The following is a 26,405-nucleotide window of genomic DNA, read 5'->3' on the forward strand; positions in this document are numbered from 1 at the left end:
TCCAGATCTTTGGCGGGAGTTGAGGCCGGGCACCCGCCAGAGCACGATGCTCAGGTCCAAGACCTTCCTGAAGAAGACGCGGGCGGGCGGCGTGGTGAAGATCGTGCGGGAGCACTACCTGCGGGACGACATCGGCTGCGGGGCGCCCGGGTGCTCGGCGTGCGGCGCGGCGCACGAGGGGCCCGTCCTGGAGCCGACGCCCCTGGAGCCCGCCAGCCGCCTGTGTCCGCGCCCGCACTACCTGCTGCCCGACACGAACGTCCTGCTGCACCAGGTGCGCGGGGCCACGGGCGCGCGGCGGCCACGCGGGCCCGCTCGGGCGGGGGGCGGGGACGTGACAGAGAGGGAAACTGAGGCCCGAGAAAGCGCGTCCTGTGCGGGAGCGTCTTGTGCAATTCCGGTGCAGCATTCAGGCATCAGCGTCCTTGGAGGCCGACCCTGTGGGCACCCATGCTCCCTGTCATCTAGGTTGTGTTGCTGTCCAAGACCTATTTTTTTAAAGTTTCCTTTTTTTTTTTCATTTTTTTTTTATTTTATTTTTTGGAGTCACAGGAACTTGAGGCGCCTTCATTTTCTAACTCCTGATATCTCTTTTGCCTTAGATATTCAGTGTCTGGAGGCCGGGGACCTGGGCTTCTGTGGCCTCCAGCCTGCGACCCCCAGGCAGCTTGTAAGTGCCAATGAATGACAATTCTGGGGGCCGATGGATTGCTTTAGTGGTGGACCAAAATCGTCACCCAAGTTTTGGGGTCTGTTACCTGCACTGTATAATAGACCCGAAGGGTGTTGGTCTACGGCGAAATAGCTCCTTAGCTTAAATGCACATTTTAGTGCTTTTGCAACTGGCGGGGTTTTGTGTTGGGCAGCAGCAGCTTGTAAATGACCTTTTTCTTTCTTTTTTTTTCTTTCAAGATTGATGTCCTTGAGGACCCGGCCATCAGAAATGTGATCGTGCTTCAGACTGTTCTCCAAGAAGTGAGAAATCGGAGCGCACCGGTGTATAAACGAATCCGAGACTTGACTAGTAACCAGGAGAAGCATTTCTATACCTTCACTAATGAGCACCATAGGTGGGGGGATCTGAAATTTTGTTATCAGAAAGCAAGAGGCTAAGCTTGATTTTTTTTTTTATGGCAGTTACGTTTTGAGTTGGTTTTAGTATGAGTTGTACAGCAGTCTTGGAAGATAAGATTTGCTCAGGCAGGAGAAGCATTTTGTATGAACAGCCAACAGTGGTTAATATATTTGTGAAGGACTTAAAAAATATAGAGCAGGTTTGTTCTTCATGGACTTTTATAAGTTAAGCGGATACTTCATGATTCCTTTTAAATGATCATAGTAAAGAATGTAAGGTTAATAAATACAGAGGATTTTTGTGTGTTTCAGATTCAAGATTGAACATGATATAGTCCTAGGAAATATATCTCTGTTCGGGTGAGGGATTGAGACCACACCTCTGGGATACTTAGGGGCTATTCATTATGACTACTCATCGGTCAGTGTGTGTGTGTGTGTGTGTGTGTGTGTGTGTGTGTGTGTGTGTGTTTGTGTGTTTGTGTGTGCATTCGCGCACTCGCGCACTCATGCATGATAGAAACTTCGAAGAACCGTGTGGGTGCTGCCATCAAATGAGGGTGACCTATACTTCTTTCTGGCCTAATTTTTTGTTGCATAAATAACCTATGAGTGCTGGTGACATTTTGGATTGGATACTTTTAAGATTTTATTGAAGTGACAGTTTATAATGTTATGTAGTGGCTTAGAGGATTACACTTGTTTACAACATTATTATAAATTAATATCTGTATGCCTAGAAAAGTCTTTAGTTTCCACTTTTCCCATACATTTGACTGAACTTATCTCCCTTTTCTGGTAACCACTAGTTTGTTCTTTCAGTCTAAACATTTCTTTTGTTGATCAATTTATTTATTGTTTTTTATATTGGGGATGGAATCCTAGGGAAAAGCATTCATTCTGTGCCAGGAACTTGCTTAACCAATTTTGTTTCTTTGTTTTTTTTATCTTCTTTGTTGTGGAAAGAATTTTTTTATACCCTGGAAATTGTTCACCTTTCTTTGGCTCCATGTTTCCCGAGCCAAACTAGTAGCCCTCTTCTTTAAGTCCACTGAACTGACCAGAAATGTTTCTATATATTGTCAGATGTTGGTGGCAGGGTTGGGTGGGGAGGGATGAATGTAGACATCACCACCTGGTTGTAACCACAGGATTAGATTTATAAGAACTGGGTGTGTCCCCCCAAATAAACAAAGATTCAGCTTTTAGCAATTGCTATTTATCTATAATTTCAATGAGATCTCTCAGATCTCCCAGTTTCTGAAAATTTATTTAGTTATGCTTTTTGAGTTATACCTGGCAATACTCAGGGGTTACTTCTGGCTCTGCACTGAGGAATTATTCCTGGCGGTGCTCGGGGGACCTTATGGGATAACAAAGATCTGACCCTGTTTGACCACGTGCAAGGCGCACACCCTATCCACTGTACTATCATTCCAGCCCAGACTTCCCAGTTTTTAGTAATATATTTTTCAAAAGACTATTCATGTAATTTGTTCTTATAGAAAGTAATCTCAGATATTAATTCTTATAAAATAAAAGTTAGCCTTCTTTTTCCCCATTAATGACATGATTTTCTTTTTTTTTCCAAGAAATTGTTGCATTCAAAAAATGTCAGGATCCTCTTTATTTCTTTTTTCAACTAGAATTCTGTAGCTAGTAAAAGAAAAATATTTGCCACTGAAAGTAATCTCAGATATTAATTCTTATAAAATAAAAGTTAGCCTTCTTTTTCCCCATTAATGACATGATTTTCTTTTTTTTTCCAAGAAATTGTTGCATTCAAAAAATGTCAGGATCCTCTTTATTTCTTTTTTCAACTAGAATTCTGTAGCTAGTAAAAGAAAAATATTTGCCACTGATTTTTGTTTTGTTTTGTTTCGGGGGGTGGGGGCCACCCCGCAGTGCTCAGGAGTTACTCCTGGCTCTGCACTCAGGAATTGCTGTGTCTGTGCTCAGGGGACCATATGGGATGTCGGGCTGTGTGGAATGCTGGGCTGGCGGCCACATGCAAGGCAAATGCCCTACTTGGACTACCTACCTGCACTGCTAGCATTTGCTCTAGCCCCATAAGAAACATTCTTGTTTTCTTTTGCGGTCACCCTGGCAATGCTCAAGGGTTATTTCTGACTCTGAGTTTAGGGATCAGTCCTGGTGTTGCTCAGGGGAACAGATGGAGTATTGGATATCAAACCCGGGTCATCTGCATGCAAGGCAAATGCCTTCAAGGGTGCTGTAATTTTGCTTCAGTACCACTGATTTTTTAAGTTCAGTGGCTATTAAATGTTTATTTGCTAAGATGTTCTTATCCTGATTTTCTTTTATTTTTTCCTTCCCTTTATATAGGGAAACTTACATAGAACAAGAACAGGGAGAAAATTCTAATGACAGGAATGATAGAGCCATTCGAGTAGCTGCCAAGTGGTACAATGAACATTTGAAGAGCATATCCTCAGAGAATCAGCTGCAAGTTGTCCTCATAACTAATGACAGAAAAAACAAAGAGAAAGCTGTCGAAGAGGGAATACCAGCATTCACCTGTAAGTGTAACTGCTGAGACTGTTGGTTCGTGTTTGCAAATGCATATAAAAATTATCATAAAGTCCATGTTCATTAGATTTTTTTCATTTTATCATCCTATATGGGGTTGTGGTATTTTTGCATTTTTTGCTTTCTCAGCAATTTTAATTGTAAATTTTGGTGCTTGGTGACTTATTTTCTCTTCTTTTGAACCCCACCCAGTGGTGCTTAAGGCTTATTCCTGGCTTTGAGCTCAGAGATCATTTTTAGTGAGGCTTTGGGTACTGTATTGGGTGTTGGGAATCAAACTTGGGCTGGTCATGTACAAGACAAGTACCCTAAGTACCCTGCCTGCAGTACTCCAATCCCCCCTCCACCCCGCAACCCCGAGACTGTTAATTTCCCCTTAGTCATTTGAAATTGTCTGACCTATAAAAGTTAAATACATCAATCCCCATCCTGTGTGTATATGCCCATGTCTACAGATGAAGTCTTCACCCCCAAGCCTAACGGACAATTGTTCAAAAGCATATTAAGTCTTTGCATTTCTTTTTTTTTTTTTTTTTTTTTTAAATATAATTTATTTATTTATTGGATCACTGTGGGAAAAGTTACAGAGTTTTCGGGTTTAGGTCTCAGTCATGTAGATACCAAACACATTTCCCTTTACCAATACTCATTTTTAACCCCGAACCCCAATAGACCCCCACCTCCCACCCCTCCCAATTCTTGTGAGGCAGATGAGTTCTAGTTAATACTCTATCTACTTTGACTAGATAGATTATTTCGATAGAAGATGCACAATTATTGTTTAGAGTTTACGACCCACCCCCCACAATCAGACATGCTGAAACAGTGTTGTGAAATGATTTGGTTTAGCGGCCGCGCGGTTTTGAATTTCTGCTATTTTACTTATTGACCCTGGAAGAATTTCTATTAAAAGTTAGCTAGTTAAGAGATTGGTTTGTGTGCCCTGGAGTCGTGGCCGTGCCGGAGAGCCGCTCGTGGGGGGCAGCTGGCGACCTCGGTGGGGCGTGGGGGACGGCCCACAAAGCCCCCCTTCCCATGAGGTCCCTGCCGCTCCCGCCAGCCCCGGCTCAAACCTGCTTTCCACAAGGCTCCCGTGCGGCCGCCATCTTTCTTTCCAGAGAGGAGCGGGCGGGCTGGTCAACGCCCTTTCCCCCCTCCGGGCAGGCTTGGTGGCGCTCGGTTTAACACAAGTCCATTTGCTTTTCTGCTCCAAGCGGCTGGTTCTCTGTGCTAAGTCCTTGTGCCTCCGGGGCCGTGGCCGTGCCGGAGAGCCGCTCGTGGGGGGCAGCTGGCGACCTCGGTGGGGCGTGGGGGACGGCCCACAAAGCCCCCCTTCCCATGAGGTCCCTGCTGCTCCCGCCAGCCCCGGCTCAAACCTGCTTTCCACAAGGCTCCCGTGTGGCCGCCATCTTTCTTTCCAGAGAGGAGCGGGCGGGCTGGTCAACGCCCTTTCCCCTCTGGGCAGGCTTGGTGGCGCGCGGTTTAACACAAGTCCATTTGCTTTTCTGAAGTCTTTGCATTTCTAAGAAAAAAAAATACTTGAATTTCATCATGAAATTCATCAGTGTAACTTTTTTTTTTTAGGTGAAGAGTATATAAAGAGCCTCACTGCTAATCCTGAACTTGTAGATCGTCTTGCTTGTTTGTCTGAAGATGGGGTATGTATGAGTTTTAATTTGTGTTTGTGGTGCAAAAATACTAGTCTCTGGCTATCAGGCATATGTTTGCGAAATTTAAAAACTAGAATCCTGGTGGATAGGCTTAAATTGGAATGAATTGGATAATAAAGAACAGAAATTAGTATAATCAGTGTATCAAAGGGCCATTCTTTTTTTAATTTTATTTTCATAAGATTATTCACATTAATTGATTACAGTAAATATTTCAACACCAATCTCATCACCATTACACCTTCTGACCACCATTATTTTGAATTTTCCCACCACTATTCAAGCCTGCCTGCCTGCCGGGGCAGATGCTAGATAATTTGTTTTTTTATTGCTTATGAATATCATGAGAGGTCGAGCGGCTGCTCTTGCGGTCTTGGAATTCTAAATATGTAAATGGTTGGGGTCCAGAAACATCTCTGTAGGGAGCTAGTCCATTTTGAGATTCATTTGGGGAGTTTCTGGATCAAGTCCATTGATGGACTCAGATCGTGGGCATGACAGCCAGCACCCCAAATGGGGAACGGGAAGGGACAGCTGGTCTCTGTTGCTGCCATGTGGCCTGGAGTCTTCGTCCCTGAACCCAAATACCTAGGTTTTGCTTCTGGAAGCTTGTGGCCACCGGGGTTTTATCTAGAGTGGGCAGAGAGGTGCCTACTCCATCTGAGGTGCCCCAGTGGCATTGGTTCCGTACGGGGTCTGGAGAGATCTCTGGCGAGCTGCTATCTTCTGGGATTCACTGCTGTGTCTCTGGATCAAGGTCGTTGATGCACTGAGGTGGCTTCTGGGGCAGATGGTGGGCGTGGCAGCCAGGACCCCAAGCAGGCGAGGAGATGGGAAGGACTGGCCCATCTCCGCTGCCAGAAGAGCCATTCATAAAAGATATGTTTGTTCACAGAATAGTTCTGTTCACTGACATAGCCCCCAAAACCTGATTAGGTCTAGCACAGCTAGTCCTCTTTGGGACAAGTAAAGAAGGAATCCAGGCTGGTTTGTGGATAAGGAGTAGGCATTTGCCTTATTTCTCTTACCTGCGAATAAAAAAGCGGCAGGTGCTGCAGACAAAGCAGAAAGCTGTAGTATCAATTTCATTGTTGGTGTGGGGGGACTAAGAAGTCTAGTGGTAAATAGGAAGGGGAGGACTCAAGTAATGCGGACCTAGGATTTATTCTATAGGCAATAATTTTTAAACTCTTTATAAAGATATCTGTAATGGGCTGCAGTAAGAAGCAGATAGCACTTGCATTTTGGGTATTCCCTCGTAATGGCTGACTCTTCAGAAATCATAGGGCCAAAGGGATAGCTTGACATGCTCAGTGCCTACTTGGCATGCAGAAGGCCCAGGTTCAATTCCTAGCACCAAGTGGGCCCCTGATTCCTTTTGGAATAGACCCTAGAGCTGGGAGTAGTCTCTGAGTGTGACCTGGTTTAGCCCTGCCACAAAAGAATAGAGGAACAATGATATTTGAGAGATTGCCTACAAAGAATGGGGCAGAGTGGTGAGAGAGATGTTTCTTATTTGCAAGACCACTTTAAAATGCTGCATAGTGTCAAAAGCAAGAAGAAAGGGAGAAGGGGAAGAAAGAATGTATCCGGACAAGATTAAAGACAGAAGGTCAAGTAAAGAAATCAGCCAATAGCAGACTTAAAGGGGTACACTGGAATACAGTTTTGTGTGAATACACTTGAATATATATATATATATATCTACACACACACACACACACACACACACACACATACATACTGGATCAAATGGTAATTTTATGTTTAAGTTTTTGAGGAAGTAGCAAACTGTTAAAAGCATCTGTTTACATTTACATTTTTTATGTGACATATATAAGGACTTCAGTTACTCCATATCCTTGCCAATACATATTATTGCCTATATTTTTGATCATAGCCATTTTAATTAGTGATAATAGTTGTATATTGAGCATAAAGACCACATGGATGCTAACTGGGTTATTTTTTTATTATTTTCTTGTATCACAGAATGAAATAGAAAGTGGAAGAATAATATTTTCAGAGCATCTTCCCTTAAGCAAGTTACAACAAGGCATCAAATCTGGTACCTACTTTCAAGGAACATTTAGAGCTAGCAGGGAAAATTACTTAGAAGCTACAGTATGGGTCCATGGAGATGCTGAAGAAAATAAAGAGGCAAGTGTATATATAAATACTTCACATGCCAAAATGTGTTGTTCATTATTTTCTTTCATGGAGATCAAAGTGCTGTGTGCTATTTACGTTGCTCCAGAGGGCTTCACGTACCTCTAAGGTATTGGCACTGCTCTGAGGGTGCTTGCTGCTTGCCAGGCGTTTTTCTGACTGCTTTATATGCTTCATCTCATGTCGTCCTCGACCTCGCCTCTAAACGTTCTCTTCTGAGAGGAGAGTTTTCCTTTGAATATCAGTTCTCTGAGATTTAAAGAAGTTAATAACTGGGGCCGGAGCGGTTGCACAACGGGTAGGGCACGCCTGGCACGCGGCCAACCCAGGTTTGATTCCCAGCATCCCATAGGGTTCCCTGAGCATCGCCAGGAATAATTCCTGAGTGCAGAGCCAGGAGGAACCCCTGTGCATCTCTGGGTGTGACCCAAAAAGGAAAAAAAAAAGAAGTTAATTATGTCTTCCTGGTCATCGTGATAATCCAAGGGCTGGGCATCATGCCTGGCATGCACAACATCCCAAGTTCTATCTATCCCTGGCACTGCATGTCTCCCACCCCTCAGCAGTGCTGGGGTGCTGGTTGTAGCTCCCGTAGTCCCCCCAACATTACTTTGCCCGAGCAGCTCTGAGACACCAAGGCTTGAACTTTGGGGCTTGCACAGCCTAAATAAGTTATCACTGTTAATGCCTCCCCCCCTCCCCAGGCTCTTGGAGCACTGCTGGGAGACCCCCTCCCACCCCTAAAATAGAGGATCAGGGGCATAACTCAGTGGCTGAGCACTTCAATCTTGTATGCATGAGATCCTGGGTTAGGTTCGTGGCACCTCCAAAGAAAGGAAATTGTCAGCATCTCTGTACTGATGTAAGGGTTATGATGAAACCAGGAGCCGATTCTGATTCTGTATTTTCTAACAAGGCTTTTTTTTCTTTTTTTTCAATGGATATTAAGAAATTAGGAGGATGGGACCAAATTGGTAGTACCGTGGTAGGGTGTTTGCCATGCGTGCTTCCAACCCTGAGTGTGATCCTTGGCATCCCATACGCCATGGGATGCACCGAGCACCGCCACAAATCATCTCTGAATGCAGAGCCAGGAGTAAGCCTTGAGCATATCTGGACGTGTCCCCCAAACCAAAGGAGGGTGGAATAAAAAGGGGTACTCTAAAGGGAAAAATTATGAAGGACAGATGGCAGAGATAGTTGAGAGGATAAGGCTCTTGACTTGTATTCGACCTTCCCCAGTTTGATCCTAACACTCAAATACTGAGCACTGCCAGGGGTGATCCCTGAACAGAGAACCAGGGGTAGACCCTTGAACAGCGTGAGGTGTGGCCCTATTCTCTGCCACCAGCACCCGCCTACCCACCCAAATAAAAATGTACTGAGGAGTTGAAATGCATAGACACGTTCAGAATGTAATGTAAAGTTTGCTTTTTTAGGTAACTTCTATTTTGATTAAAAATATATGTCTATGTGCACTTGCTGTTTCATACAGATTATTATCCAGGGACTTAAAAATTTAAACCGGGCTGTTCATGAAGACATTGTGGCTGTAGAGCTGCTTCCCCGGAGCCAGTGGGGAGCACCGTCCTCCGTGGTTTTGCAGGATGAGGGGCAGAATGAAGATGATGTGGAGAAAGAAGAGGAGAAAGAACGCATTGTATGCAACTAAGCAGGTTTTCCTTTTCTTTTGTGTAGCAGTGTATCATCAGTATGTCGACTTTCTAAAAAACTAAATTGCTTTTAGGTTGTTGACTTAAAGTTACAGTTTTGGAGGTGTGATGTATGTCATACACATAGCAGCCCCCCCCCCCCCCCCCGGGGGTGTTTCAGCAATCTTCTAAATTTATGCCTTATTTTGCTCACATAAAGGCACTGAGATTCAGAAAGCACTGTGGGATATGAAATCTGAACTCTGACATTTAGGACTGTTATATGTCTGAATTGCAGTGAGATTTAAAGAAGTGCAGATTTAAAGTTTTCTGACATGTCTTTATGTAAAGATTAAAATTCCTCCTTCTGGGTGCTTTTATCCAGGCATGTTTAGTAATTCCTTTTCTATTGGTATGCTTATAGGAGAATGCTTTCAGTCTTATTGTATGCTCTGAAGTCTATCTGGTTTGGCCCATATCTCTATTTTAAAACTATAAGATCAAACTGTTGGAATTCACACAACATCAGTAGTTCTTTTCTTGCCCATGAATTGTGTGTTTGGAGTCTTATAACATTATCCTTATGGAATCCGGGCTATGGGAGAATGCTTCAGGTGAAATGCTTTGGGGTCCTGCCAGTGCCTAGTGAGAAATACTCTTCCTGGGCCTGTGTGATGGGTACAGCAAGTAGGGCACTTTCCTTGCGTGCGACTGACTTGGGTTCTGTCTCTAGAACCCCATACCGTCTCCCAGGCTGCCAGATATGATCTCTGGATGCAGAGCCAGGAGTAAATCCTGAGCACCACCAGGTGTGGACAAAAAACAAAAAAGAAAAGAAAAAAGAAAAAGCAGTCTTTCTCCCTGCAGCTTGAATATTGCTGGGATATTCCTAGGGATCCGCCGTACCTCAGGATCAAGACCTGCTGCATACTTATGCCCTCATATTGACCAGTCCAGCCCAGTTTGCCACGTTGTTGCTGGGCGTGTTCTGACTCCACTGAGCTTGGAAGCCCCCTTTCCAAAAACGAAAGATTCTTTCTTTGGAATTTTATTGTGGTTAAGAGAGAAGCTTGAAAGATGCTTTGAGCTGGACTTTGCGCCATACTTGAGGTGCTGAGGGCTGCTACTAGCTCTGTGCTTAGTGGTCACTCCCAAGAGAGCCCATGGGATCATGTCCAAGAGACTGGAATGGGCCTCCCACACGTGGTGGGGGCTCCTTAACCCCTGGACTTTCTCTCTGGCCTTGCTTTTCCTTCTTCTTAATTAATTTATTTATTTTTGTAACAGAATTAACATGTCACACAACTAATTATTACAAACTAAAATTAAAATTTTTGACCTATGTGTTAGTAAATTTTCATATTAACAGTGAAGGAACCAGAGAGAATACAGGAGTTAAGTCTCTTGATTTGGATGTAGCGGACTCCAGTTGGATAACTGATACCACATATCGGGACCACCCCCTCCCCCCCCGCCACACACACACACACACACACACAAACGCACATACACACACACACATACACACACAGCCCGCACCCCCTGAGTACCACTGGCAGTGGCCCAACTCACAGTCCTCATATAAAACCTGAAGAGAGTTGAGTTTTGGTGTCTTTCTCTTTCCCTTTCTCCCCCTTCCCCCCCCCCCCCCCTCTCTCTCTCTCTCTCTCTCTCTTTCATGTTTATTTTGGTTTTTTGGGCCACATTCTGTGGTGCTGAGGGCTGACTCTTGGCTCTGTACTCAGGAATCACTCCTAGCAGGCTCTAGCAACCAGGGCCAAATGGCCACATGCAAGGCAAGCCACCACCCTACCAGCTGTACTATCACACCAGCCCCCATTTTTCTTCTTCTTCTTTTTTTAATTTATGCTTTATTTTTCATTTTGGGGAGCACATGCTGTGGTGCCCAGGGGCTCTCTCCCTGGGTGGAGAGCATGCCCTCTCTGAGCCTGATTGCCGCCTTCTATAGTGTTGTGTTGCCGTGTTTTGCTGTGCTGTGCTCTTCCCAAGAATTTTGGGGGTGTGGGAGGAGTTGTGGGGGACCACAGTGTGGGGGCTGGGACTCTGAGCCTTAGTACTGCTTGTGCGCTCTCACTTGAGCGACTCTCCTGACCCTCCCAAGAATTTGGAAGCTTCAAGATTCCCGGACTTTATGTCATAATTTACTGCCTGAGCGTCCGTGTCTTATAAAGGGATTCATCTGTTTTGCTAAGGGGACAGTTAGCAGTTTTTGTGTCTGTTTTCAAATCACAGCTTAAGACTCCAGTCAGTGAAAAGATGCTAAAGCCTACTGGCAGGGTTGTTGGAATAATAAAACGGAACTGGAGGCCGTACTGTGGCATGCTGACCAAGTCCGACATCAAGGAGGTGAGTCAGGGGCAACAGCTCACCCTTCGTCGCTCTCCCCAGGTTTGTGCGAAGAGCTCATACTCCTCTGTTCTCGTTTTCGTTAGTCACGAAGACATCTTTTTACACCTGCTGAGAAGAGGATCCCTCGAATTCGCATAGAAACCCGGCAGGCGTCTACCTTAGAAGGCCGGAGAATTATTGTTGCCATAGATGGCTGGCCCAGAAATTCCAGATACCCAAATGTAAGCTTCAGTTATTTTCATTTAAGGATATTTAATTAAAAACTTTTATGAAAAATGACTTCCTGTGGTGAGAAATCAAATCTTTGTTTAAAATTTGTATTGATATCTAAGAACCTTTTTTTTTTACAAAATTACCACATGAATAGTACATCCATGTTGAAATTTCATCTTCTGAATTTTCAGTGTAAGTCATTTGGTTACTTTTTGCTTGTTTATTTGTTGGGACCCACACCTGATGATGCTCAGGGCTTACTCTTGTCTCTGCACTCAGGGGTCATGCCTGACAGGCTTGGGGAACCATAGGGGGCGCCTGGGATTGAATCTGGATTGGCCACATACACGGGAAACACCCTACCAGCTATGCTGTTACTCTGCCCCTCATTTGATTACTGTTTTAGATTTCAAATAATTAACATTTATTGATGATGACATTTGATGTTTAGTATCATGTTTGATATCTAGTAGATTGTAGTCAGCTTTTTTTTTTTTTTGACTCTTTTGGCCATACCTGGCGATGCTCAGCGGTTATTCCTGTCTCTGCACTCAGAAATTACTCCTGGTAGTGCTTGAGGGATCGTATATGGGATGGTGGGGATTGAACCTGGTTCAGCCGCATGCAAGGGAAATGCCCAACCCACTGTACCATCACTGCGGCCCTCCAATCAGCTTTTAAGTAATGCATTTAAAGCAGATTTTAAACCTGAAAACTAGTTAATACTCTTTCTGATATAAGAATTAGACCCTCATTAGTTTCACCATAAATTACTGTAGAAATTTTGTCATTTTCTGTTCTAATTTACCTAGCTTGTCTTAAGAGACAAGAACGGAAATTATAGGGACACTTAGAAATACTGAAATTGTATGGAAATGTTCAAAATTTGAATATAATAAAATGCGGATTATGATATTAAGCTCTGCTATACTCTGTTCTAAATTCTTTTGCTTTTTAGGGACACTTCGTAAGAAATTTAGGTGATGTTGGAGAAAAAGAAACTGAAACAGAAGTTTTGTTACTTGAGCACGATGTCCCCCATCAGCCTTTTTCACAGGCCGTTCTGAGCTTCCTCCCAAAGATGCCCTGGAGCATTACTGAACAGGTAGGTGGATAAATTCCTCAGGACTCTATTGATTGCTAGATCGGACTTTAGGTTAGAGTCTGTATGTGGTTTTACCCAATCTCCCTCTTTGTTTCCCTTTGCTACTGTTACTCTTGGGAAGATTGGGGGTTGCATATACCCGAGAGGGGAGCTTATGGGGGTGTATTGCATGTTTTCAGTGTGGTGCTTGCACCTGTGTTCCCCAAAGGTCATACTTATTTTAGTTGTGCTTGCTGACATTTTGGTTGGGGTACTCACTGGAGGTCTCTGCAATGCTCAGACGTTGGCTGGAGCCACACCTGGCTGCGGTGCTCGTCCACTGTTCAGTGGTGGAGTTGCTAGCAGTTCCTCTGCACACCTGCTTGCATACTGACAATCCACCCACCTGCTTTGAGGCCAGGGGTCCCAGACAGCAGATCCTCAGGGATTGTGCTTTGGTCGTGTGGGCCGCCTGGGGGATCGAACTCTTGCTCCTTCACTTGTCAGGCAGATGCTTTTGTACCCGTTCCTTGCCTTTGTTGTTTTTTGATGACTTGGGCTCACACACTTGATTTGCCGTTCCCTGGGGGTGTACTGAACCCGCACAGCAGAGCCTGGCAAGCTACCCGTGACACTTCAAACCTTGGTTGCAGTATATTAGTAATGGTGACACACTTGGTTATATTGCCTGGAGTTTCACTGCCAGTGCTACCGGCATGGCATTCAGCCCAGGGGATGGTATTGGTGATTCTGCTCACAGTTAGTTCTGCCTACAAAGGAGGTGCTCTGCTTGGGTCCCCACAGTAACCAACTATCACGTGTGCTTATCGTCAAGAAACAAAGCCCTTCTTTTAAATACAGAAATTGTTTGATCTGTGTTGCTTTTTTAGTATAAAAATGATATATTTTCTCACTCTGTTTAACACTGTGATTTACAAAGTTGTTCATAGCATGTTTCTGTACATTCAGTGTTCAAGTACCAGTTCTACCACCAGTGCAACCTTCCCTCTACAATTGTTCTCAGTCCCCCCCCCACCCCAAGCCTTCCGCCTTAGCAGGCACAAAATAATTTATATTGCCTGTTCCTCAAAATAATAAGTGGAATTATAAAAAAGTAGTTCAGTAAAAGAAAGTTTGTACAAATTGTTATAGCTCACAATGGGGTTATTGAAATCACTGCCCGAGGCTTTATTGAGCTGCCTGTTGGTACTTGATAAAATGGTCTTTAATTTCTTCTTTATGCGGTATCTTTTAGGACATGAAAAACCGAGAAGACTTGAGACATCTGTGTATTTGTAGTGTGGATCCACCAGGTTGTACTGATATAGATGATGCTCTACATTGTAGAGAACTTGAGAATGGAAATTTGGAGGTATTGTACTGAAATGATGCTCTTCTCCAGATACAGTTCTGTGTGTGTTATTTTTTTATTTTGAATTGGTGAATTATTTGTGCAAAACAATTTCAGTCACATTGATGTACTTAGTGGACATAGATCAGAGGTAGAGATGGTAAATGTGACCAAGTAGTTCATGTTTTAATTGAGGGGAATTTCTTCTTATTTGAACTTCAATAGTACTTTTTACCCGATTTAGCATGTTTACATCTTTTTGTTTTTATCATTTTTTAAAGGTTGGTGTTCACATTGCTGACGTCAGCCATTTTATTCGACCGGGAAATGCTTTGGATCAAGAATCAGCCAGAAGGGGAACAACTGTGTATCTTTGTGAAAAGGTAAATGTATTAGATTTAGAATGGAATTAAAAAAAAAAAAATTAATGTATTTTAGTCACCATGACTTAAGGGTAAGAGTAAGGTCCTCCCGTTGTTCATCGATTTTCTCGAGCGGTCCCAGTAACATCTCCATTGTGAGACTTCTTGTTATGTGTTTGGCATATCGAATACGTCACGGGGAGCTTGCCAGGCTTTGCCCTGAGGGCGAGATACTCTTGGTAGCTTGCCGAGCTCTCCGAGAGGCATGGAGAAATAAAACCGGGCTCGGCAGGGTTGGCAGTTTGCAAGGGAAATACACTACTGCTAAAATTATGAACTCTTTTAATTCTTAAACAGTCAGCAGTTTGGAATAGTACATGCATTATTAAAAGATAGACATATAATAAGGAGACTTCATTTTTATTTCTCTGTTTTGGGGCCACACCAGCAATGCTCAGGGGAAACTCCTGGCTCTGCACTCTTGGTGATGCTTGGGAAACCATATGGGATGCTGGGGATCTAACTGGGGTTGGCCGCATGGTAGGCGAGCACTCTGTCCTCTGCTATCTGTCGCTCTGGCCCCATCAAGGTGACTTTAAATCAATGAAAATATTAAATTTTTTAGTTTTGCAGTATTTTTGGGCACAGAAAATACTGCAAAGCAAAGATAAATAGTTCAAAGAATCAGTGAAATGAAGATACAAATAAACACCGTTGCTTTATTTATTTGGCCCACAAAAATGTATTTGTGTAGGTTTTGTAATAATTATATATCACGATCACAATCATCCTGTTGTTCGTCAATTGTCTCAAGCAGGCACCGGTAACGTCTCCTTCTTCCTAGCCCTGAGATTTTAAAAGAGCCATTTCAATGCTCTTTCAGGATTAGGAGAATGAGACCCATCATTGTTACTGGTATTTGGCATATAGAATACGACACGGGAAGTTTGCCAGACTCTGCCATGCAATAGTTATATATAGCTTCTAAAATCTTTTCTTTTTAGAAGCTAAAATTATTTCAGGAGTTTGTTTGATATTACCGTTCTTCAAGGTTGGAGTCATAAACAGGATATTATAAAGTACAAGGAGAAGCTGTTAGAAATTATCACAAATTGTCAGTGTTGTCACTTTTTCCTGAGAAAATTTTGTATTTTTTGGACTGTATAGTTAGTGGTAAGCACTGGTGAAAGATTCAGTCATTGAACTAGTAGGACTTGTACAGGGATATTTAGCACAGGGATATTACGGAGGCTGGACACTTTATACCTTCAGAGGATTTAAAGCTAGATTAATTGTCTTAAGACCAATTTTCTTCAGCTGGTGCTAGGGTTGAACTCAGTGTCTCTCGCTTGTGGGGCAGGTGTCCTACCACCAAGTCTTAGTCCGTGCCCAGTGTCCTTCCATTGTTTTCTCTTAATGTCTTACACAGTTTGTCAGAAATACTTTAAATAGAGTTTTTCTCCGGTCTGTTCACAAAGACCAGTTTTCTTTTATGTTATGCTGTTTATGAAGGGACCCTCTAAAGGTCATATTGGTACAGCTGAGTAATCTGTGACTCTTTTTACGTGTTCTAGAGAATCGACATGGTTCCAGAGCTGCTTAGCTCCAATTTATGTTCCCTACGATGTAATGTTGACAGGTACGTACGTGTATTTTTTTCGAAAGAACTCATGATTAATTTTAATTCCCATTTACAAGTAGTGTCTATTTTTCCTTACAGATTGGCCTTTTCATGTATTTGGGAAATGAATCACAATGCGGAAATTCTGAAAACTAGGTTTACCAAAAGTGCCATTAATTCAAAGGTTAGTTTTATGGTTAAAAATGAATATTTTTATTATGTGCTCCTTCAGTTGTGTTTTAGATTCTTTTGAAAAGTTTATGCTTTATTTTTTTTTTCTCTCAAATTGAAGGATTTCTGCTGAAAGCCTTTTTTTCCAATTAGCTACTGCTTGTGATAGCAGTAAGAACTGTAGTTCAGTGTCCTGATTTGAGAAGACCAACTAACGTTTCTCCACAATGCAGGAACTTTAGTATGTATTTTAAGTTATCCTAACTTAACTTAAAATTGGTTAGTGTTTTTGTTTGTTTGTTAGTTTATAATATTTTTAATTCTTTTCTGCTTTGGGGGCCACACCTGGCAGTGCTCAAGGGTTCCTTCTGGCTCGATACTCTGGAATTACTCTTGGTGGGCCCAGGGGATTGAACCTGGGGTGGCTGCATGCAAGGCAAGATTTCTCCCCACTGTACTATCATTCAGGCCCGTGGTTAGTTTTTTTTTTCCCGATTTTTCCAGGCTGGAGCGATAGCACAGCCGTAGGGCGTTCGCCTTACACGCGGCCAACATAGCTGACCCGAGTTCGATTCCTCCGCCCCTCTCGGAGAGCCCGGCAAGCTACTGAGAGTATTCGATATGCCAGACACAGTAACAACAAAGTCTCCAATGGAGACGTTACTGGGCCCGCTCGAGCAAATCGACGATCAACGGGAGGGCCTTTACCTTTACCTTTACCTTTTTGGGTCACACCCGGCGATGCACAGGGGTTAGTTACTCCTGGCTCATGCACTTAGGAATTACTCCTGGCGGTGCTTGCGGGACCATATGGGATGCTGGGAATTGAACCAGGGTTGGCCACATGCAAGGCAAATGCCCTACCCACTGTGCTGTCGCTCCAGTCCCAAATTAGTTTTTTTAAAATTGGTATGTACAACATCTTTTCTCACCTTTTCTCCTAGCAATAACATATAAGATAGTTGGATTCCAGAAGAACTGGGCTGAGATCTGGGTGCAGAGTGGATCCAGATGGCCTTTCTCATCGTGTTCCTTTCTTTGTATCCCTGATGCCAGCACTTGACCCCAGGGCTTCCACTCACGGGAGGGCTGACTCTCACACTCAGCCTTGTCCTCCTCCTTTTCAGTGCTTTTCCCTTGGTTCTTCTTTTCAGTGCTTTTCCCTTGGTTCCCTTTGCACTTATTTTACTAAAACAGCTCTTCCAAGGTTTCCTAAGCTCCTTTTCTTCACATGATTATTTTCCAAATTTATCTTTTTCACTAGGAACCAAGAAATTGATTCTGTTAAATATTCACTAAAGTTTCTGTTGATCTTTCTTTGTGGGGTGTGTGGGGAGGGTTTGGGTTTGGTTTCCCAAGATTCTGATTCCTATCTACATCTTATGCTATTTATGATGCTTAAGTGTGGAACTGCTTTTTTTAAAAAGTAAACTTAAATATGAGAAAGGATCTTAATTTTCTGTTTTAATTTAGCAGTACCTAAATACTTCTCCATTAAAATATGAAAGTGATTTTAAACTACTAATAATACTAATGATTTTAAGTTTGCTTATTGCGTAAAGTACCAGATAGAATTTGTTAGCTAGAAACCAGAAGTGAGTAGTATAATAACATATTTGTATGTGTATACACACATAAAGGTAATTTGTTATTGATTTTTAGGTTTCGGTTTTTCTGCAATCAGATGAACTAAATTTTAATCATGCGTGAGTGATATTGATATATGGTTCCTTTAATAGGCTTCCCTGACATATGCTGAAGCTCAGATGAGAATTGATTCAGCATCTATGAATGATGACATTACTACAAGTCTCCGTGGACTAAACAAACTAGCAAAAATTTTGAAAAAAAGAAGAATCGAGAAAGGGTACATTTCAAATACCTGTTTAAATGTCTTAATTCCTTTGTGTTTTATCATTTATAGCAGTGAGATTGTAGGACGAAAAGACACAAGAAATAGCATATTTCTTCTATTAATTTTGGATTAGCAATATTTATCTTGAATTTCTTCTCGTGTACTTTGTTGAGCTAAGAATGGATTTGTCGGGATTCTTCAAGTGTCAGAATGCATAACCATAAGCCAGGCATCAAAAGTAACCTCATATATAATCTTTAGAGAGTTTGTTTTAGAAGCAATGAATAAAATGCAGATTGAAGCCATACTCATTTTGTTGGTTTTCAAGTAAAACATGTAGGGGCTGGAGAGATTCATGAAAGGTGAGAGTTTGATCCCCAAGACTGAATGCTGACCCCTCCAGCACGTCACCCCAGACCCCTGTGTGGCCTTGGGTCCCCAGCACTCCTGGTGTGTGCAGTAAATGGTCAGTGTCTACCAGAGGGCGGACATCACCAGCCAGGTTTTCTTGCACTCCCTATTGAAAAAGTACAACATACAAGTTTCGAGTTGTATCATAGCTTCCCCTAATTGAGTCAGAAATTCTTAATTTTAAAAAGTCATGCTGCCAACGTTTCTTCTGTGTTAAAAGAACCATTTCCTGTCATATATGTCATATTTGTCATTTGCTCACAAGTAACCCACCTCTTTGATTTTTGTTCAGCGCTTTGACTCTTTCTTCTCCAGAAGTTCGATTCCACATGGACAGTGAAACTCATGATCCTATAGATCTACAGACCAAGGAACTTAGGTATGCTATTTATTGCTGGGCACTAGGTAGGAGTTTGACTTTAAATGTCTATCTTCTTAATGCGACAGACCAAAGGTATCTATATCTAGTGGTTGTGATTTGTATGTTTATATAGATTTTTTGACTTTTGATGTATTTTTATGTAATCCTTAACTTTTAAAATTAGGATGAGGAGTATATAAAAAATGTTTAATTTGCACTGTTTTGGTCTCTTTTGGAAGAGGGGCAACATGTTGGTGAAAAATCCTAATTTTATTTCATTTTTGTTTTGGGGCCACCCACCAGCTGTACTTGGCTTACTCCTGGTTCCACACTTAATCACTCCTGGTGGTGTTCAGGGTTCCATATGCAGTATTGAACCCGGGTTTGCTGTGTGTGCAAGCACCCTGCCCACTTCACTATCACTTTAACCCCAGTTCTAATTTTTTCAGTTGTCACTGTCACTGTCCTCCCGTTGTTCATCGATTTGCTCCAGCGGGCCCAGTAACGTCTCCATTGGAGACTTTGTTGTTACTGTGTTTGGCATATCGAATATGTCACGGGTGGCGTGCCAGGCTCTGCCGTGCGGGCGAGATACTCTCGGGAGCTTGCCGGGCTCTCCGAGAGGGGCGGAGGAATCGAACTCGGGTCGGCCATGTTGGCTGTGTGCAAGGCAAATGCCCTACCGCTGTGCTATCGCTCCAGCCCAATTTTTTCAGCTAAAATTTAATAATTTAGATTTCTTCTTAATGAGCTTTTTATAAAATAAATTTAATGTTAAATAAATCTTTCAGCCTTTCAGTGAAAGGAAGGAAATAAATGTTATATTTTAACATTCATATGTTACTAAAATTAGTCAAGCTATATATATATTTTTTTAAGTTTATTACCTACAGACTGTTCCAGCATATGTAATTTACTTATGTGGTGATGGTGGTAATAAGAGGTTGTTAACAGAGTAGCTGAGAATTGAAAAGAATGGTTAAGTTCTTAAGAATACACATGTGCAAGAGATGCTTCTGTACCCCCAAAATCACCCTCCAGTTAAAAATTTAACTCCAGCTGAATCACCCTGTTCAGAATTCTAGAATCCTGGAGTGACTTCTCAAACTCTATACCACTGATACACCAGGAATAGCACACCACATTGGATGGGATGTAAAGTCGAAGACAGCCAATCTCGATTAAGAAAACATTAACACAGAAGGTTTAACCTGTAACAATATGTTAGTAATCTCTTACTTATACAAGGGCTTAATGGATCCAGGGTGAGATAGAACCCTGGAGTCATCACATATTTCCTTCTAAGGAAACCTTTCTTGATCATTGTTAGCAAATTATTCAGAACAAACAATCACTGTCACTGTCACTGTCACTCCCGTTGTTCATCGATTTGCTCGAGCGCGCCCAGTAACATCTCCATTGTGACACTTGTTACTGTGTTTGGCATATTGAATACACCACGGGTATATAAAATAAAATTATTTAGGGCTCACTATTGGGACAAGCTTAAAGGATGGCTGGGAAAATTGGAAATAATGGTGGTAGGAAGGTACAATGGTGGTGGGATTGGTGTTGGAATATTGATTGTAACAAATCACAAATGACTATAGACTTTATAAAAACATTTTTTTTAAAAAAGAATACGCATGTGCAATACACTTGATACTTCTGTAGGAAGTATTGCCCTGGTTTTGTTGGTAGAAAAGATAGTCTGTGAATAAATGTAACCAGCCCTCTCAGATTCTCTTTTCTTATATAATGATTCTGTTCACTGGCAGAGAAACAAACTCCATGGTGGAAGAGTTCATGTTACTTGCCAATATATCTGTTGCAAAAAAAATTCATGAAGAATTTTCTGAACATGCTCTACTTAGAAAACACCCTGCTCCTCCTCCATCAAATTATGAAATTCTTGTTAAAGCAGCTAAATCGAAGGTAAGGTTCTGAAACTGAGATGTCATCAGTGTTCACACTGTATTTACTAATCTGTGTTTACTTCTCCATAAAAGTTTTATTTTTGTATGTCCATTGCTCTTGATTAAATACACACATTCTAACAGGTACAGTCTCTTCTTCAATAGTGGAATAATTTGTGTAATGAAGATTCTTTAATGTCTTTAAAGAATACCCTGTCTGTGTGTATTTGTTTTTTTTTCTGCTTTTTGTCTTTTTGGGTCACACCCAGCAATGCTCAGGGTGTGCACTCTGGCTCTGCACTCAGAAATCACTCCTGGCAAGCTATATATTTATTTTTAAGTTTATTACTTACAGACTGTTCCAGTATATGTAATTTACTTATGTAATTTACGGGGAACTATACGAGATATCGGGGATTGAACCCAGGTCGGCTGCATGCAAGGCGACTACAGCCCTACCTGCTGTCCTATCGCTCTGGACCCTGAGGGGCCAGAGAGAAAGCGCAGAGATTAAGGCGCTTGCATCTGAGCTAGGCCCTGTTGCTGGTGCCTGATACAGTCCCCTCAACACTGAGCCCAGAGGACCTTCTAATCACCATGGGGTGTGACGTAAATCTCCCCCCATCCCTAAATTTCAGAATTAAAGAGCACACTATACTCTGTTGTCAGATGTTTCAGTCTGGTTTTTTGCAGTATTTTGAACGTACTTATTTCTTTCATATGCCTCTACTTTCATATCCCTCTGTGACATCATTTCATCTGAAATCCTTGTCTTCAGAGATTTACAAGTCATTTTTTTCCTCATTTGCCTTCAATTTAATTAAATCCCAAGCAGTCTTAACAAATTACATATGTGGAAAAAAGGAAAAGTATAGAAGAGCCTGTGTACCATTCTCCCACCTGGTTAGTAGGTTTTTACTTATATAATTAACCTGTGGGTATTACGTTGTTCTTTCTCAGTTGTTTCGGTTTCTTCTTCTTCTTTTTTTTTTTTTTAACCAAAGAGAGCTCTAAGGATTAGTGTTGGATCTTCATATTAGATGTGTTACTTAAAGCCTCCATTATATTCTGTGAATGTGTCTTCTGTTGGTTTTGTGGCTGTACGTGTATTACGGAGTGTAATTAAATAAACCTAGACGGGTAGCTTATGACCCACTCAGTGGTCCATCCTATCATAGACAATGATTACATATAACACCTGCCAGTAAAAAATGAAGGTACACATAACTATGGGGCACTGGTTTCTGGTTTGGGCTCAAAACCTTATTCGGTGCCATCCAAATCAGTCAGACTGCCAGGCCTCTGCCCCATGCTCACACAGGGAGATGGTGGAGTTTCTCTGACCCTGTTTCTTCCTAAAACCTGAGTACAGTCAGGAATATTTAAGTGTTTCGGTTACATTTCCCAGAGTAAAGCTGCTAAGTTTATACTGAATTGTTAAAATTTTAGTGACTAATAGGTTTGTTTTGCTTTTGGCCTTCACTGCTACTCTAAGTAGAAAGAAAATATCTGCAGAGAAAAATTCCGAATTGCAGGTTCCAGATGTGCTTTGATTTTTCTTTACCCCAACCAAAATTAGGAAAGCACAAATTGATCTTTAGAAAACACTACTACTACTATTGCTACTATTACTATTACTGCCACCATCACTATCATTTCCCCCTTGGAACTTTTTAAAAATTTACCATAATGCTGGCACTTAAGTGCCTTTAAATGCATTTAAAAAAAAATTAAGCTTCCTTTGTAAAACACTGTCACCGTCCTCCCGTTGTTTATTGATTTGCTCGAGTGGGCCCAGTAACATCTCCATTTTGAGACTTGTTGTTACTGTGTTTGGCATATTGGATATGTCACGGGGAGCTTGCCAAGCTTTGCCGTGCGGACAAGATACTCTTGGTAGCTTGCCGGGCTCTCTGAGAGGGGCGGAGGAATCGAACCCGGCTCGACCTGGCTGACTGCATGCAAGGCAAACGCCCTACTGCTGAGCTGTCGCTCCAGCCCTTGTAAAACACTGTTCTTATAAATTTATTTTCAGTTTTTCTAGGTTAAGAATAAAATATATTCATGTCCTGGCAAAAACACCGTGTTTTTTTAGCCTATTTTGAATGAGACTTGATGGCACCGGTTTTATTTAAAACGTTATGGTATTAATTTTTTTTCCTTTTATTTCAGAATTTGGAAATTAAGACTGATACAGCCAAATCTTTGGCTGACTCCCTGGACAAAGCTGATTCCCCTATTTTCCCATATCTCAACACACTGTTAAGAATATTAGCCACTCGCTGTATGATGCAAGCAGTGTACTTCTGCTCTGGAATGGATAATGATTTTCATCATTATGGCTTAGCATCCCCAATCTATACACATTTTACCTCGCCAATCAGAAGGTACTTTTTATTGTTCCTTTGAAATTGAAGGAGGTGGAAAAGTTACTTGAATTTTAAAAGGGCCTTTTAATGCTACTGTAGTATGATTTTTTCCCCCTTTGTATATTAAGGTATGCAGACATCATTGTTCATCGATTGTTGGCTGTAGCTATTGGAGCTGACTGTACTTACCCAGAACTAACAGACAAACACAAGCTCGCAGAGTTATGTAAAAATCTCAATTTCCGTCACAAAATGGCTCAGTATGCCCAGCGAGCTTCCGTGGCTTTTCATACCCAGGTAAATGTGGATAGTGTTGGAGGAGGTCACGTTTTGTTCACTTTATATTTGATTTTAATTCTTTTCTGTTAGTTTCAAGATATTTTGAGACGTTCTTAAGATTGTATTGTATCTTACAGTTATTTTTCAAAAGCAAAGGAATAGTGAGTGAAGAAGCTTATATTCTGTTTGTAAGAAAGAATGCGATTGTGGTGTTAATTCCAAAGTATGGTTTAGAAGGTACAGTCTTTTTTGAAGAAAAGGACAAACCAAAGCCACAACTAATTTATGATGATGAGGTCAGTATTTTCTAGTTTACTTGGGACAGTGGGGGTCAGGGAGGTTTGCTTTTTCCTTGTGAGGTTGCAGAATGATAGCTAAACATAGATACCTTAAATTACAGCTTTTTCAGTCCGCAAAATTTAATTATGACAGCTAATCTTAGTCAATTCACTCATAGTTTGTCACCTCAGAGTGGCCTCCCACAATAGAGGTGTGTGTGTGTGTGTGTGTGTGTGTGTGTGTGTGCGTACAAATGTTACCTTAGATTTTTATATTTTGTAAGGAAAACTTGAACACTTTGCCTTCAGTGGATGGATGGGATAGGTCGAGGTGAAAAGAAAGAATGACTGCTTGGAGCTAAGGGCAAGGAATTTTTAAGACCTTTCCCCAGACTCTGTCTGAGCCCCTTCCTATTTTCTAACTTGCTAGAAGTTCAGCTTGGTACTCTCTGCTTTCAGTGCCATGTGCTCTCAACTCAGCCAATAGGGTAAGAATCCTGCGGTTATCGATGAACTTCCATAAAAGGAGGTCAAAATTTTGTGAGTGGCTTTGTTACATTGAGCACCTTATTAAATACGGAAATAGGCTTTGTTTAAACTTTAATATTAAAAGAATTTGAATGTGCAAAAGCAATTAAAACAGCAAAATGTTTTGTGTAGGTACCTTCGCTTAAAATAGAAGACACGGTGTTCCATATATTTGATAAAGTTAAAGTGAAAATCATGTTAGACTCATCTAATCTCCAGCATCAGAAAATTCGAATGTCCTTGGTAGAGCCACAGGTAAGACTTGCTTTTTTACTGCCTTGTTATGATGGAATAAATGACTTTTCCCCACCCGTAAAGAGAGCAGTTGGCCAAATAAGTTTGTGACCCTCTGCTCTAGACTCTGGGGTCCCAGACTGTGATTCATGACACACCTGGTACCTAAAGCAGAGCTCTCTCGGATTTCTTTCCCTTTTCGTTGGGGAAGAATGGAGTGGTCCACAGTTGGTGATGCACAGGGTTCCTCTGCTCAGAGGATCATACGGTGCCAGGTATCAAACTGGGGTCAGTCACGTGTATGCAATCACCTTTAAATTTTGTGCTGTTTCTCTGACCCTCTTTTGAATTTCTTGCCCGGTTCTTTTCCTCTTTGTATCCATTTTGAATTCCACACATTGGAAGATTAGGCATAAATGTTTTACCTATGAGGACTTTTTTGGGGGTGGGGGGCGGTCAGAGCTACACCCTGAGGTGCTCAGGGGCTATTGCAAGCTTTGTTGATGTGCTGCCAGGGGTCCTGCCTGGGTCTTCTACATGCAGTGCAGAAGCTCAGTCTCAGTTCTCTCTCTTGGCCTGGGCTTGGCTTTACTTGAGATCACATCTAAATGTTCAGAAGTTGGGTCTGGAGCAATAACACAGCAGGTAGGGCATTTATTTGCCTTGCATGTGGCCAACCCGGGTTTGATTCCCAGCATCCCATATGGTCCCCCGAGCACTGCCAGGAGTAATTCCTAAGTGCATGATCCAGGAGTAACCTCTGTGCATTGCTGGGTATGACCCAAAAAGCGGTGGGGGGGGGGGGGGGGGGAAGAAAAAGAAATACATGTTCAAAAGTCTTAGATATTTCTAAATAGCAGGTACTTTGTATGTAAAATATATGTACTTTATTTGGGAAATAACCATCACTCTTTCCTACCTCTCTGTCTACATGCTTTTGAACTTGATGGTGTTCACAAGTAGGAGAATCAGATTTTTGTCCTTATTGTGTACTTTTACTCATCTTGTTTTTTTTCCCCCATTTGCCTTACTCTAGATACCAGGAATAAGCATTCCTGCTGATGCTTTAAATGTGGACACTAATGAACCAGAGAGAAAGAAAAAGAAGCTTCAAAAATAGCTACAACCAACAAAGAAACATCAGAGATTGGTTTTCTTTTTAATAAGAAACACTTGAGACCATTTTTGATTCTAAGAAGCGTGTGGTAGTTTGTTCCTTTTAAGTACATTTTTAATAATTTTAAAATTTGCATTTTTATTGAATTGTTGGCTCTGTCTGTCCCATCATGCCGCTTCATTTCTGAGCAGAACTGTTGATGCAGGAAAATTCAGTTGAATATCTATCACTTACATGGTGACAGGACAGCACCTTCAGGATCTGAAAAGATCATTTCAATGGTATATCCGTCTGCTCATTGAAGAGCAGATTAATTTTACATAAGTAATTTGATTATTTAATATTGATAGGGGAAAAAAACCTATCATTTTCCCATGGAGGAAAACAGATTATTTTTAGAAGCTACGAACAATCTGTTCTTTATAAATGTTGAAAGCTGTCAGTGCTTGATATGGCAGATTTGAGATTTTAAGACAATGAAGTCAAGATCTGTCAAAGGATTCAGTATTTAATTTCCTTTGTCAGCTTGAATTTAACTAACTTTCATTAAGTGCTCACTTTGTTAAAAAGCCTTCTGCATCTTATTAGTGGTCTTTGAACAACTGTGTGTTTGGGAATTGGATGTTGTAGGAAGAAAAGAAGTAGGATATTTAGATCTGTGTGGGAAAGTAGTTGTTTTTTTTAATACTGGGAAATCAGTGTGATCATCATCATCCTTTTGACCTCCAATTCCGTTTTCTCACTAAATAAGACATTAAGCTCAAAGAATA

At 41.7% G+C, this 26,405-nt stretch overlaps 1 protein-coding gene across 2 annotated transcripts; it reads left to right on the forward strand.

The window, feature by feature from the left end:
* Positions 1–26,405, forward strand: DIS3 (DIS3 homolog, exosome endoribonuclease and 3'-5' exoribonuclease). 2 transcript variants are annotated; one of them, XM_056109731.1, is made up of 21 exons: positions 1–274; positions 603–670; positions 3,421–3,614; positions 5,209–5,282; positions 7,287–7,454; positions 8,959–9,123; positions 11,369–11,482; positions 11,569–11,706; positions 12,657–12,803; positions 14,038–14,154; positions 14,415–14,516; positions 16,070–16,134; positions 16,216–16,300; positions 18,027–18,154; positions 18,846–18,932; positions 20,693–20,849; positions 23,003–23,217; positions 23,328–23,496; positions 23,616–23,774; positions 24,417–24,539; positions 25,555–26,405. In XM_056109731.1, the coding sequence occupies exons 1-21, from the start codon at positions 47–49 to the stop codon at positions 25,636–25,638; spliced, it is 2,787 nt and encodes a 928-aa protein (XP_055965706.1). In that variant the 5' UTR covers positions 1–46; the 3' UTR covers positions 25,639–26,405. The 2 variants fall into 2 exon arrangements, with proteins under 2 accessions (XP_055965706.1, XP_055965705.1); XM_056109730.1 differs by lacking the exon at positions 603–670 and adding an exon at positions 913–1,070 and having other exon boundaries at positions 25,555–26,404.

The sequence above is a fragment of the Sorex fumeus genome, unplaced genomic scaffold, assembly GCF_029834395.1.
Source record: "Sorex fumeus unplaced genomic scaffold, SorFum_2.1 ptg000008l, whole genome shotgun sequence".
In the NCBI taxonomy this organism is placed as follows: domain Eukaryota; kingdom Metazoa; phylum Chordata; class Mammalia; order Eulipotyphla; family Soricidae; genus Sorex; species Sorex fumeus.